General features: G+C 40.8%; 1 protein-coding gene across 1 annotated transcript in view; it reads right to left on the bottom strand.

Annotated features, from left to right (window-relative positions):
* LARS1 (leucyl-tRNA synthetase 1) overlaps positions 1–12806 on the bottom strand; it is a 76167-nt gene extending 63361 nt beyond the window's left edge. The window contains exons 1-2 of the mRNA XM_086701308.1: positions 12628–12806; positions 1811–1929 (exon numbers count right to left, since the gene is read on the bottom strand). Of these exons, the coding sequence (XP_086557434.1) occupies positions 1811–1929; positions 12628–12633 (125 nt within the window). The 5' untranslated portion in view covers positions 12634–12806. The remainder of the gene's footprint in view (positions 1–1810; positions 1930–12627) is intronic.
* Between the last annotated feature and the right edge of the window lie 1141 nt (positions 12807–13947).

Genomic DNA, 13947 nt, shown 5'->3' with positions numbered 1-13947 from the left:
TCTGTCCTCCTCTCTCTCTGTACCCCCCTGCACATGCACGCTTTCTCTCTCTTTCTCAAAAATAAACATAAAAAAATTCCACTAGCATGTTGCTTAGTAGCAAGGAAAGTACCTTTTGAAATCAGAATGTCCTAAAAAGTAGTCCAGGCCCTGTCAATTCCTAGCTATCCAACCTTGAACTGGTTACTTAGCCTCCCTGTACCTCAGTATCCTCATCTATAAAATGGGAATAGGGGCACCTGGGTGGCCCAGTCAGTTGAGCATCTGACTTTGGCTCAGGTCAAGATTTCACGGTTTGTGGGTTTGAGCCCCATGTCGGGCTCTGTGCTGACAGCTCAGAGCCTGGAGCCTGCTTCAGATTCTGTGTCTCCCTCTCTCTCTGCCCTTCCTCTGCTTGTGCTCTGACTCTCTCTCTCAAAAATAAATAAATGCTTAAAAAATATATTAATAAAGAAATAAAATAAAATAAAATAAGGATAAAAATACTGCTAACCTTAAAGGGTTATTAAAAAGATTAAATGAGGGGCGCCTGCGTGGCTCAGTTGGTTAAGCGGCCGACTTCGGCTCAGGTCATGATCTCACGGTCTGTGAGTTCGAGGCCCGCGTCGGGCTCTGTGCTGACAGCTCAGAGCCTGGAGCCTGTTTCAGATTCTGTGTCTCCCTCTCTTTGACCCTCCCCCGTTCATGCTCTGTCTCTCTCTGTCTCAAAAATAAATAAACATTAAAAAATTAAAAAAAAAAAAAAAAAGATTAAATGATAATAGGCATACTAAAAATGGAATATTTCCTAAGCCTTTGCATAACAACCAATAAGTTTTCAAGATTAGCTACTATTTTAATTATTGTCAATGTATTTCGTCATTGTAACAAGAACATTTTTCTACATTTCAACATATCTGAAATTGAGATGCTCCTATAATTGATGCATACATTTATTACACTACTGTTTGGGGGCAGTTATTTTGTTTTTATTTTTCCCTAGTACCATATCATTACCTGTGGCTTGTCTTATAATTGATGCTTAAAACCAAGGCAATACAGTATTTATGAAATAAGATCTTAAAATACAGAAACCCTTGAAAAAAAATTTTTAAAGAGTTGGGTTGTTGTTGTTTTTTTTGTTTTGTTTTGTTTTTTAGCATTTATTTATTTCTGAGAGAGAGAGAACACACCCAAGCTAGCAAGCAAGGGAAGGGCAAAGAGAGGGAGACAGAGGATCTGAACAGGGCTCCACCCTGACAGCAGAGAGACCGATGTGGGGCTCCAACTCATGAACCACAAGATCATGACCTGAGCCAAATTCAGAAGCTTAACTGACTAAGCCACCAAGGTGCCCCTGAAACCCTTCAAAATTTAATACTTGGTGTCTTTGGAGATAATTAGCACCATAATATGAATCTCTACTAGAATAATCTCATTTTATCAGTTAGGAAAGACAAAACTTCAAAACTTTCTCTTTTGTCTAAATATGAAAAATATTAGTTAAAAAAAAGCTATGTAGAAAAAGTCCTTTAGGAATTCTATAGGAGGAGCATCTAGCTCGCTCAGAGAACATGCAACTCTTGATCCCAAGGTCGTGAATTCAAGTTCCACACTAGGCACAGAGCTCACTTAAAAAAAAAAAAAAAAAAAAAAAAAAGAATTCTATTGGAAAGAAAATCCTACTTTGAAATCGAGAAAATAAAAGTAACCTTCTTCAGCCCGTTTCAGACATTATAAGTACAATCTGCCTTATCCTTTCCACAAAGCAGTTTCTGTAGCCAACAGTTTTGGGAACACAAGGTGTAGAACTTCATAAAGTACTACTCACCTAGTCTGGTTCTCCACATTAGATGCATTAACCTCAAACACTTTCTCAGTATCCCATTTCTGTTGGATTTCTTTCTCAATCTTCTTCAAAAAGTCCACTTTTGCTGTTCCTTTTCTTTCCTATTGGACACAAAAGAGATACAACAATCCACTCTATACTTGGACAGTCTTGCTTTAAAAAAAGAAAAAAAAATACGTTCACATAGAGCAAGCTGTTTACTGATAGGCAATTTTTCCATGGTTATCATGAACTTTAAACAAACAAGATTTAAAATTTGCGCTATCACAATCTGTCTACTTTAAACACCAAAGGGATAGTTAATGAATTACTAAAATATATAAAGGGCTTTGAAATACTTCTATTAAATGAGACACTAAAACAGATACTGTTCCTATTTAGTTAAGATGCACAAATACTTAGAAAAGTACAAGATGGCCAAGCTGCCATAATGCTCAATCAAAGGATGCTGAGACCCAATGGGAAGAGGCTGAGGAAGGGTTAGTAATCTACATGTTTTTTTTCAAGGCAACTGATGAAGAACTCCTCTCCAAAATGGTTAACAGACTATTAACATGAAATTTAAATGAAACAGAATGGCAAGCATGTCTCTAATATATCAGATGTACCATCAACAATGCCATCCTTCCATAAGCTGCCTGTGGATGAAAGCAAAAGCAAAAAAACATGTATGATCATTCTACCTCTGAAAAGGAAGCGCTAGAGCTTCCTTCTCAGTTTGTGACTGTGTGAAAAACAGATGCTAAAAGCAGGTAAGCCAAAGCTGGCGTGGAATGAAACACAGAGCAGACAAGTATGAAAGCTGGATACTAATGGACCATACACAAATCTAATTCTGTTTTGAAATTTAGTATTAGTCTCTAAAATGTATTTTCTGGTATAGTTATCTGAACTGAAATGGGATTTTACCCCCTTCTTACGTGCAAACATTCCCAGATTGTGCATTTTCAAATGAGAAAATACCTGGGTTCTAATCATACCTTTTTTTTAAGATTTTTTTTTTTTTTTAAGTAATCTCTACACCCAACATGAGGCTCAAACTTACAACCCCAAGATCAAGAGTCACATGTTCTACCAAGTGAGCCAGCCAGGTGCCTCTGGGTTCTACTCATACTTTTACAACCTACTACACAAGACGACCTTGCCAAGTTACCTAAAGACTGCAACTCAGTCTCCTTTAAGAGTGCCTCTCTCTGTCCTTTTTTTACCCAACAATGTAAAAAATGCTTTCCATTGGGGCGACTGGCTGGCTCAGTCCAGAGAGCACACAACTCTTGATCTTGGGTACGTGAGTTCAAGCCCACACTGGGCATATAATTCACTTAAAAATATGTATTTAGGGGTGCATGGGTGGCTCTGCCAGCTGAGCATCCAACTTCAGCTCAGGTCATGATCTCACAGCTCATGAGTTCAAGCCTCATGTCAGGCTCTGTGCTGACAGTGTGGAGCCTGCTTGGGATTCTCTCCCTTTCCCTCTCTCCCTGTCCCCTCCCCACATGCTCTCTCTCTTCTCTTTCTCAGATAAACTTTAAATAGATACACAATGTATATACACACATATGTATATACGTGAGATCAGGTCAAGATCTCAGTTTGTGAGTTCGAGACCCGCGCTGGGCTCTGTGCTGACAGCTCAGAGCCTCGAGCCTGCTTCAGATTCTGTGTCTCCCTCCCTTCCCCTGCTCACACTCTGTCCCTCTCTCTCAAGAATAATCAAACATTAAAAAATTTTTTTTTAATTTTAAATTTAAAAAAAGTATTCTCTCTCTCTCCAAAATAAACAAACATTTAAAGAACATTGGGGCACCTGAGTGGCTCAGTCGAATGAGCATATAACTTCAGCTCAGGTCATGATCTCCCAGTTCATGAATTCGAGCCCTGCATCAGGCTCATTGCTGTGGTGCAGACACTGCTTCAGATCCTCTGCTCACCTCTCTCTGCCCCTCTCCCACCGGCGTTCTCTCAAAAATAAACATTTTTTTAAATTTACAAATAAAAAAAAATTTTTTTTTAATTTTTAAAAAAGGGGCGCCTCAGTGGCTCAGTTGGTTAAGCATCCGACTTTGGCTCAGGTCATGATCTCACAGCTTGTGGGTTTGAGCTCCACACTGGGCTCTGTGCTGATAGCTCAGAGCCTGGAGTCTGCTTCGGATTCTCTGTCTCCCCCTCGCTCACTCTCTCTCTCAAAAATAGACATTAAAAAAATTAATACACACACACACACACACACACATATATTTTATACTACTTTTTAAAAAAGTGGACCGCCTGGTGGCCTCGGTCAGTAGAGCATGTGACTCTCGACCTCTGTGTTGTGAGTTGAAGCCCCACATTGTATGTAGAGCTTACAAAAACTACTTTTGGGGCACCTGGGTGGTCAGTTGGTTTAGCACCTGACTCCTGATTTCAACTTAGGTGATGATCTCATGGTTCATGGGATCAAACCCCATATCAGGCTCTGTGCTGAGTGTGGAGCCTGCCTGGGATTCTCTCTCCCTCTCTCTCTGACCATCCCCAGCTGACACTCTCGCTCTCTCTCAATCAATGAATCTATCAATCAATAAGCTTTCTATTTGTATCACAAATATACTGGACTTTTAAACGGTTACACAAATTTGAACACTTGCAAAGAGGAATTATGTGCAATAAAAAACCCCCAAACTTAACATTATTTCTCCAATAACTATCTTAAATATACTTTGTGTATTAAGTAATAAAATAACCAACACTATTAAAATTAAGATTTAATACAAATCTACTAAAAGGTATCAGCTCTGTTGTTTTCTATATTTTAAACCAAAGAATGGTTTCCTATTTTTTAACGTAGTTAAACGTAGTTTTTTTTGTGTTTTTTTTTTTAATTTTTTTTCAACGTTTATTTATTTTTGGGACAGAGAGAGACAGAGCATGAACAGGGGAGGGGCAGAGAGAGAGAGGGAGACACAGAATCGGAAACAGGCTTCAGGCTCTGAGCCATCAGCCCAGAGCCTGACGCGGGGCTCGAACTCACGGACCGCGAGATCGTGACCTGGCTGAAGTCGGACACTTAACCGACTGCGCCACCCAGGCGCCCCATCGTAGTTTTAACGTAGTTAAAAAAACAGGAGACAAAGACAAGCAACAGAAAGATGAAATATCAGCTTACAAGGAGGAGGTAAATGATGGATTAAAGGAAGAACCTTGCCAGAGAGGCAGAGAAGAAATGAGAAAGAATTCCCTACTTTGAAAAGTCCTGGGGACACCTGGCTGACTCAGGCAGTGGAGCACACAACTCTTGACCTTGGGGTTGTGAGTTCTAGCCCTGTGCTGGATGTAGAGATTACTTAAAATCTTAAAGGGGCACCTGGGTGCCTCAGTTGGTTGAGAGTCCGACTTTGGCTCAGGTCACGATCTCATGGTTTGTGAGTTCAAGCCCTATGTCGGGCTCTGTGCTGACAGCTCAAAGCCTGGAGCCTGCTTCGGATTCTGTGTCTCCCTCTCTCTCTCTGCCCCTCCCCCGCTCATGCTCTGTCTCTCTTTGTCTCTCAAAAATGAATAAACATTAAAAAAAATTTTTTAATAAATAAAATCTTAAAGGGGCACCTGGGTAGCTCAGTCAGTTAAGCATCGGACTTCAGCTCAAGTCATGATCTTGCAGTTCATGGGTTCAAGCCCTGCACCACATTGGGCTCTGTGCTGACAGCTCAGAGCCTGGAGCCTGTTTCAGTTTCTGTGTCTCCCTCTCTCGCTGCCCCTCTCCTGCTCAAACTGTGACTCTCTCTCTCTCAAAAATTAGCATTAAAAAAAAGTTTAAATAAATAAACTCTTTGAAAAAAAGAGACAGAAATAAAAAAGAAAAAGAAAAATCATGGACATAACAAGTTCCTCCAGTAATTAAAGGAAAATAAAAGTGACAAGGAAATATTTTGTTTCTATAAATCCTTACAGGATTGCTGAGTGGAAATGATATCAAAACACAAATATAATCAAGTCAATTCCTTTTCAGAGGATCTCTATAGCAGTCAGGATAGAGTCTATCCTGTTAAATCTGGCACTTAAGGCCCTTCTCGTCTCATTTCTGCCAAGTCCCTCCCTCCTTCCTTTTTTATATATTTTTTTTAGTGTTTATTTATTTTTCAGAGAGAGCATGCACGCAAGCATGCACAAGCAAGGGAGGGGCAGAGAGAGAGGGATACACAGAATCTGAAGCAGGCTCCAGTCTCTGAACGGTCAGCACAGAGCCGGACATGGGGCTCGACTCACAAATTGCGAGATCATGACCTGAGCCGAACTCACAGGCTTAACTGACTGAGCCATCCAGGCACCACTCAGGTCACCCACTGTAAAGGACATGAAAGAAACAGTCTTCACAAATTACTAAGAACTATGTTTTTTTTTCACTGTTATTGAACACATTAAATGCACAAAGTCTCTTCTTTGAGGTTTCTGCTTCTCAGAAAAACTTGTCCATCAAAACATCCAAGGTCAATTGTAATGAAACCTTGATATTGGCCCCACCACCAACTGTTGTTTGACCTTGAGAAGTGACTTGATCAATCTGAGCCTTAATTTCTTCACTGGTTATTTAACTAGACAATTGGTTATAATAATTAGTTAAAAGGTTATTTGACAAGTCAGAGGTTCAAAACTTTGGCATTTTTGACAGTTTAGGCTAAATAATTTTTTGTGTTTTGTCTTGTGCATTGTAAGATGCTTAGAAGCATCCCCGGCTTCTGCCCACTAGATGCCAGAAGAATCCCCTAGTTGTGACAACCAAACAGTCTCCAGACCAAATGTTTTCAGGAGGACAAGACCATCCCCAGTAAAGAACCACTAAAAAAGATAACAAGCTCTTCCATATATTCATAATATTCTGCAGTTCTTGAAACTTTTATGAACATTAACTTTTTGCATCTTAACAATAACCCTAAGAAGGAGGCAGACCAGTGATTACCATTTCAAAGATGATAAATGATAAATCTGAAGTTCGGAGATCATTGTGTCAGCAAAAAGTCAAGGTGTACAAAAATGTTCATCTTCTGACTTCTATTTCTGCTTCCTCCTAGTACTCTAGCCATGTCCTAGCTGCCACCACTTACTAGCTGTAGAACCTTAGACAAATTCCTTAAGCTTTCTAAGCTTCTACTTCTTTATCTTTAAATGAGAATAAAAATTATACTAACATTATAGTATTGGTATGAAAATTAAAAGAGTTAAGGGGCTCCTAGGTGTCTCGGTTAAGTGTTTGACTTTGGCTCAGGTCATGATCTCACACTTTGTGAGTTCGAGCCCCACATTGGGCTGTGTGCTGACAGCTCAGAGTCTGGAACGTGCTTCAGATTCTGTGTCTCCCTCTCTCTCTGCCCCTCCCCCACTTATGCTGTCTCTCTCTCAAAAATAAACAAACACTGGGGCGCCTGGGTGGCGCAGTCGGTTAAGCGTCCGACTTCAGCCAGGTCACGATCTCGCGGTCCGTGAGTTCGAGCCCCGCGTCAGGCTCTGGGCTGATGGCTCAGAGCCTGGAGCCTGTTTCCGATTCTGTGTCTCCCTCTCTCTCTGCCCCTCCCCCGTTCATGCTCTGTCTCTCTCTGTCCCAAAAATAAATAAACGTTGAAAAAAAAATTAAAAAAAAAAAAATAAACAAACACTAAAAAGAAAGAGTTAATACAGACAAAGGACTTAACCTTGGGCTGGACCCATGGTAAATGCATGATAATGTTAACCGATACCACAAAGAGACATCTAGACATCATGTGATTTTATTAGGTATGAAAATGGCATTGGGATTATGTTTTAAGAGAAGTTATCATTACATTAAAAAATATTAAAATATGTATCGATGTAAAAACTTATACTAAACTATGTCAAATATGTATGTACAGTGCCTGGAATCTGCTTAAAATGAATCCTGAGGGGTGGAGGGTCAGGCTCCCAGGAAGGGATATATGAAACAAAATAGCCCTGAACTGCCAATTATTGAAGTTGGGTGATGGGTACACGGAAGTACATAATACTATTATCTCTATTTTGCTCACTATTTAAATTTTCCAAATGAAAGTTTAAAAACAATAATTTTTTTAGATTGGCTATTATGTTCATATATCACATCCCCAGATCCCCTCCAAAAGTCTGATATGTAACTAGAAGAGATTAAAACTGTCAAAAGCTTGGGGCGCTTGGGTGGCTTCATCAGTTAAGTGTCCAACTCTTGGTTTCAGCTCAGGTCATAATCTAATGGCTTGACCTCAAGCCACTGGTTGGGATTCTCTGTCTCCGTCCCTCTCTACCTCTCTCTCCCACTCGAGATCTCTCTCTCTCTCTCATTCTCACTCTCTCCCTCTCTCTCAAAAATACACAAATAAAAATTTTAAATACACAAAAATAAAAACAGAAATGTCAAAAGCTCTAAAAAATAAATACTATGCTGGGTGGCTCAGTCGGTTAAGCATCCAACTTCAGCTCGGGAAATGATCTCATGGTCTTTGAGTTTGAGCCCCACATCGGGCTCTGCACTGACAGCTAAGAGCCTGGAGCCTGCTTCAGATCTATGTCTCCCTCTCTCTCTGCCCCTCCCCAGCTTGCATTCTGTCTCTGTCTCTCTCTCTCTCTCTCTCTCAAAAATAAACATTAAACAAATGTTTTAAAATAAATACTACTCTGATATGAAGAAAATTTTAGTTTATTATTTATAAATTCAATTATAAAATAAAAACTAATATCCTATCCATGCTATCACATGTTCATTGTCCTACACACTTTATTATTGATAAGATTTCCTCTGGAAACAGAAAACTTTCTTTACAGAAGATGTTTGCAAAAGAAATTTCCTAATTTGGCAAAAGACATGAATAGACACTTCTCCAAAGAAGACATCCAGATGGCCAACTGACACATGAAAAAATGCTCCACATCACTCATCATCAGGGAAATACAAATCAAAACCACAATGAGATACCACCTCACACCTGTCAGAATGGCTAACATTAACAACTCGGGCAACAACAGATGTTGGTGAGGATGCAGAGAAAGAGGAACCCTTCTGCACTGCTGGTGGGAATGCAAACTGGTGCAGCCACTCTGGAAAACAGTATGGAGGTTCCTCAAAAAACTAAAAATAGAACTACCCTACGACCCAGCAATTGCACTACTAGGTATTTATCCACAGGATACAGATGTGCTGTTTCAAAGAACACATGCACCCCCGTGTTTATAGCAGCACTATCGACAATAGCCAAAGTAAGGAAAGAGTCCAAATGTCGATCAATGGATGAATGGACAAAGAAGATGTGGTATATCTATACAATGGAGTATTATTGGGCAATCAAAAAGAATGAAATCTTGCCATTTGCAACTACGTGGATGGAACTAGAGGCTATTATGCTAAGTGAAATTAGTCAGAGAAAGACAAAAATCGTATGACTTCACTCATATTAGGACTTTAAGAGACAAAACAGATGAACGTAAGGGAAGGGAAACAAAAATAATATAAAAACAGGGAGGGGGACAAAACAGAAGAGACTCATAAATATGGAGAACAAACTGAGGGTTACGGGAGGGGTTGTGGGAGGGGGGATGGGCTAAATAGGTAAGGGGCACCAAGGAATCTACTCCTGAAATCATTGTTGCACGATATGTTAACTAATTTGGATGTAAATTTTAAAAAATATAAAAAATAAAACAAGTTATTAAAAAAAAAAGAAATATCCTAATTAGCTTGCAATTGGGGGTAACACAATGATTAACAGAATGAACTCCGGTGTGGGACCAAATGAATTCTAATTCTTCCTCTGAGTAGACCTGATGCCTTATTTTCCCCATCAATAAAATGGGGATAAAGCACCCACTTTTATAGGGTTGTTCAGATGAAAACTTTTGTAAAACACTAATGCATGGCACAGAATAATCAGTACATTTAAAACACAAAATAAAATCGGTACATTTTATTATTTTTATTGTTACTTGTTCTTTCTAAAGGGAGATCTTACTGGATTCTTGCAATGAAACTAACTTTAAGGTCAGCCCAGTACCATGACAGTGTAAAACATGAATATTTGCAGAGGCCAAGAAGTGAATAAAGTAAAACAATCAGATCTACCAGAAATATTGCCAGTTTCCTTATACAAAACATAAAAAGAATAAAAATGTACTAAAGTCTTCCAAACTGAAAAAGCTCATTCCCACTAACACCAAAAAAGAAGAAAAAAGAAAGAAAGACCTGCAAATTCCACATCAGCTAAGGATATCATCATGGGGGAGAGGGGTTGGTGGGAGGCAATGAGCAACTCAGAACAGAAGAAAAAGCTCTGGACCAGGAGTTGGAAGGCATGTGTTTTCCTGGGAAGCAGGGTGACATAGTGACTAAAAAATGAATCAATCCCTTTGAGTTTTGATCACTTTCATCCTGTCCTAGTTATAAGAAATCAGACCTGTTAGGTAAGCTCTCTAAGCATGGGGTTCTTCATCTGTAAACTGCAAATAAGAGTGCCTAACTCAAATAGATTAGTGTGAACACTCAAGACAATTCAAATAAAATGCTAAACAAAAAGCATGACACATAAGAAATGTCAGTTATTGATATTATTGATCCTAACTCTGCTAGAATTCCAACTCTAATAATTCCTCAACCCCATTGGGTCCTACTGATCATGACCTTTTTTCGCTAATCTTTAGGCGCCTACCACCCCATGTCCTCATTTCTGTCCCTTAAATCCATCTGTATAATTCTTCGGTTTTCCCTTTACCATTCTTGCCTGGCAAAACTCCATCCATCCGCCCCATCCAACTGCTCTGTTCCTTCACCTAGGCAGCTGAAAGTGGCAAGAGATAAGCACTCAACCATGCTGACTGGCCTCCATTTAAATTCATGTCCACTAATATCAAGTGATGCCCAGCCACACTACTAATTTCTGAAATCCACTTCGTTACTCCTTCTCCTAGACTAGTGCTTCTCAAACTTTAATGTGTATACTGTGCAATACAGTAGCCACTAGCCACACATGACTTGTTAATTTTAAAGTTATATTAAAATTCAGTCCTTCAATTGCACTGGCCACATTTCAAGGGCTCAGTTGCCACATGTGGCTAGTGGCTCCCAAATTAGTGCAAATATAAAAAGTTCTATTGATGGCAATGTCCTGGACAATTGTTTTATGCTTTCTCCTCTCTCCTCAATCCTCCAACAATTCCTCTTCCACCCTCATTTCTAGCTGTTAATCTTGGTTCTTAATTGAATTAGAACCCAGAAGTGAACAGAAAATTTTCACAGCCTCCCTCTTCACATCTACCTACCCACATGCCTGTGTACCTATATAGTCTGTCTTCTTTCCTGTTACTATTAACCCTTCCACTGATGCAGTGGATCTCATCCCTTCTGTTCTATTCAGGAACAGCACTTCAGCAATCATCCCTTTTCCACCTCAATGTTTCCTTTCTACAGGGTAATTCCCATGAGCATACAAGTATTGGTAATTTCTTCTACCTAAAAAAAAGAAAAGAAAGTCCTCTTTTGACTTTCATCTGTTACCCCAATTCTCTGCTCTCCTTTATAAAATTCCTCAAGAGTTATCCATACTCATGATCTCCAGTCCATCTCTTCCCATTCTTTCTTGAACCCAGCAGCCTTACATGACCTACATCCATCCGCCCATCAATATCCATCACATACACTATCATCATTTCCAGTATCACTGTCCTTTGGATATACAATCCTCTTTGCTTTTCACTCAGTGTGGCTTCTGCCTAGATATCGTCTCCTCCATATAGCTGCATGGCTTGCTCCCTTACCTCCTTTTTGCCACAATGCCACCTTCTTAGAAAAGCCTTTGTTGATCACAGTTTTTTTTTTTTAAACAAACGTTTTTTTAATCTTTATTTTTGAGAGAGAGACAGAGACAGAGTGAGAGCAGGGGAGGAACAGAGAGAGAGGGAGATGCAGAATCCGAAGCAGGCTCCAGGCTCCAAGCTGTCAGCACAGAGCCCAACGCGGGGCTTGAACCCACAAACCGTGAGATCATGACCTGAGCCGAAGTCGGATGCTTATCCGACTGAGCCACCCAGGCGCCCCTTGATCACAGTTTTAAAACTGCAACCCTACCCCACCTCACACTTAAGAGTCTCCCCTTCCTGCTCTATTTTTGTCAATAGGACTTACTGGCACCAGACATATTTTACCAAATATTTTAGCATGTAACTCTCTCATACACACACACGTAAACACCATGAATGTAGAGATAGATTTGTGTCTGTTTAAAAAAATTTTTTTTGTTAAAAGAAGGAACAAAGGGGGCGCCTGGGTGGCTCAGTGGGTTGAGCATCGACTTGGGCTCAGGTCATGATCTCACCACTCGTGGGTTCAAGCCCCACACTGGGCTCTGTACTGACAGCTCAGAGGCTGGAGCCTGCTTGGGATTCCGTGTCTCCCTCTCTCTCTTTACCCCTCCCTTGCTCATGCTCTGTCTCTGTCTCTCATAAATATATAAACATTAAAAAAAAAAAAAACTTTTTTTAAAGGAGGAACAAGGTTACCTACTTCCCTCTCTCCAAATGGGTTTTAGACACGTCGTGAAATTAACACACGTAACATTAAGTAGTGTGTAAAGTTAAAGATACCAGTTCCGGGCTCAACAGATAGCAAGAAAAGGCGCATCCTCACAACATCCACACCTTTAACGTGGGGGTCAAGGCATTCCCTGTGTTTAGATAAGGATTTTTCCTTTCAGGACAACGGCTACCACATGGAAACCCCAGCTTCTGGCAAAAGGAAACAGATCAGCCGGGTTATAGGGCCGGGCAGAGCGGACTCTCTTCCCGCCAGAACTCACCGCCATGGCACCGCCCAACCAATTCTGCAACCCACGACAGTGACCTCGGCGATCCTCTCAAAGCAGTGATCCCAACCTTTCCCTTCCGTCTGGGGGTAGCCAGGCCTCCCAATACACTGAAGCACACACTTTACACCTGATGAGGCAATCGCCCGCTCACAGCTAACTACTGCCTTGTGCATCCCGTAGCCCGCCGGGAATTGTAGTTTCCAGACCACTAGAGCCCAAGTCTAGCATTCACTTATTGACTACAACTCCCGTAGAGCAACAGGCTACCGGAAATTGAGCCTCTAGGTCACGCGGTGGTGACACCGGTAGTGATGTCAGGGCCATGTTGAACTACAAAGTCCATGAGGCTGTTCGAAGTCGCAGACTGCCGCGAACGCGCCTACGGTCCAGTTCCCTGGCCTTCAACCTTTTCACCCCGTGGCGCTGGGTTAGGTGTCTTGTCAGGATGCCAGGTTGCAAGGTTTATTAGTCTTCGGTGACTGAAGTGCTAATTATGGCTTGCCATTGTGCACAGATATTTAGTGCTGTCTGTGGCATTCAACAGCCCAGAATTCAGACGTTTTATTGCCATTTATTAACAGTCTCTATTTTTAAGCGTGAGGCCGGTAACCTACCGGGTTCCAGTGCCAAGCGCATTATTTCAACTGTACTACCGTCTAAGGCTGCCACGTCACATGTGGCTATTTAAGTTTAAAATAAAATTCAGTAAAATTTAAAATGCACTTCTTCAGGGGCGCCTGGGTGGCTCAGGGTTAAGGTTCCCAGTTCAGGTCAGGTTCTGACTTCGGCTCAGGTCACGATCTGGCCATTTGTGGGTTCGAGTAAGGTTGGAGCCCCGAGCCCCCAGGAACGAGCTCTGTGCTGACAGCTCAGAGCCTGGACTCTCTGCCCCTCACCCGCTCATGTTGCTCCCTCTCTCTCAAAAATAAATAAACAGTAAAAAAAAAAAAAAAAAAAAAAAAGTTTAAAATTTAGTTCTTCAATTGCACTAGCCACTTCTTGAGTGCTTGGTAGTCTGTGTGGCCAGTGGTTACCATATCATCTGACAGTGGAGATTTGGAGCATTTCCATCATAGGAAGAAAGATGTACTGACAAGCAACCATGCAAGGCTTTTACTTTCTGGAGTCAGATTAGATACTCTTACATGCATTTATTTATTAATTCGTAAATATTCATAAAGCATCTGCAAAGCACTTTTGGGGTCAGAGGGGTGCCCAGCTAAATATTGTGTCATCCGAAAAGGCTAAGGGAAAGAAAAATTTTTCAAATAAGAAGTTTAATAAATTAATGAATTTAAAATTATATGTGTG

This window comes from Puma concolor, chromosome A1, assembly GCF_028749965.1.
Source record: "Puma concolor isolate L17-30 chromosome A1, mPumCon1.1.hap2, whole genome shotgun sequence".
NCBI lineage: Eukaryota > Metazoa > Chordata > Mammalia > Carnivora > Felidae > Puma > Puma concolor.
The sequence above is the reverse complement of the archived record's forward strand: the minus strand, read 5'-3'. Positions and strand labels throughout refer to the sequence as shown.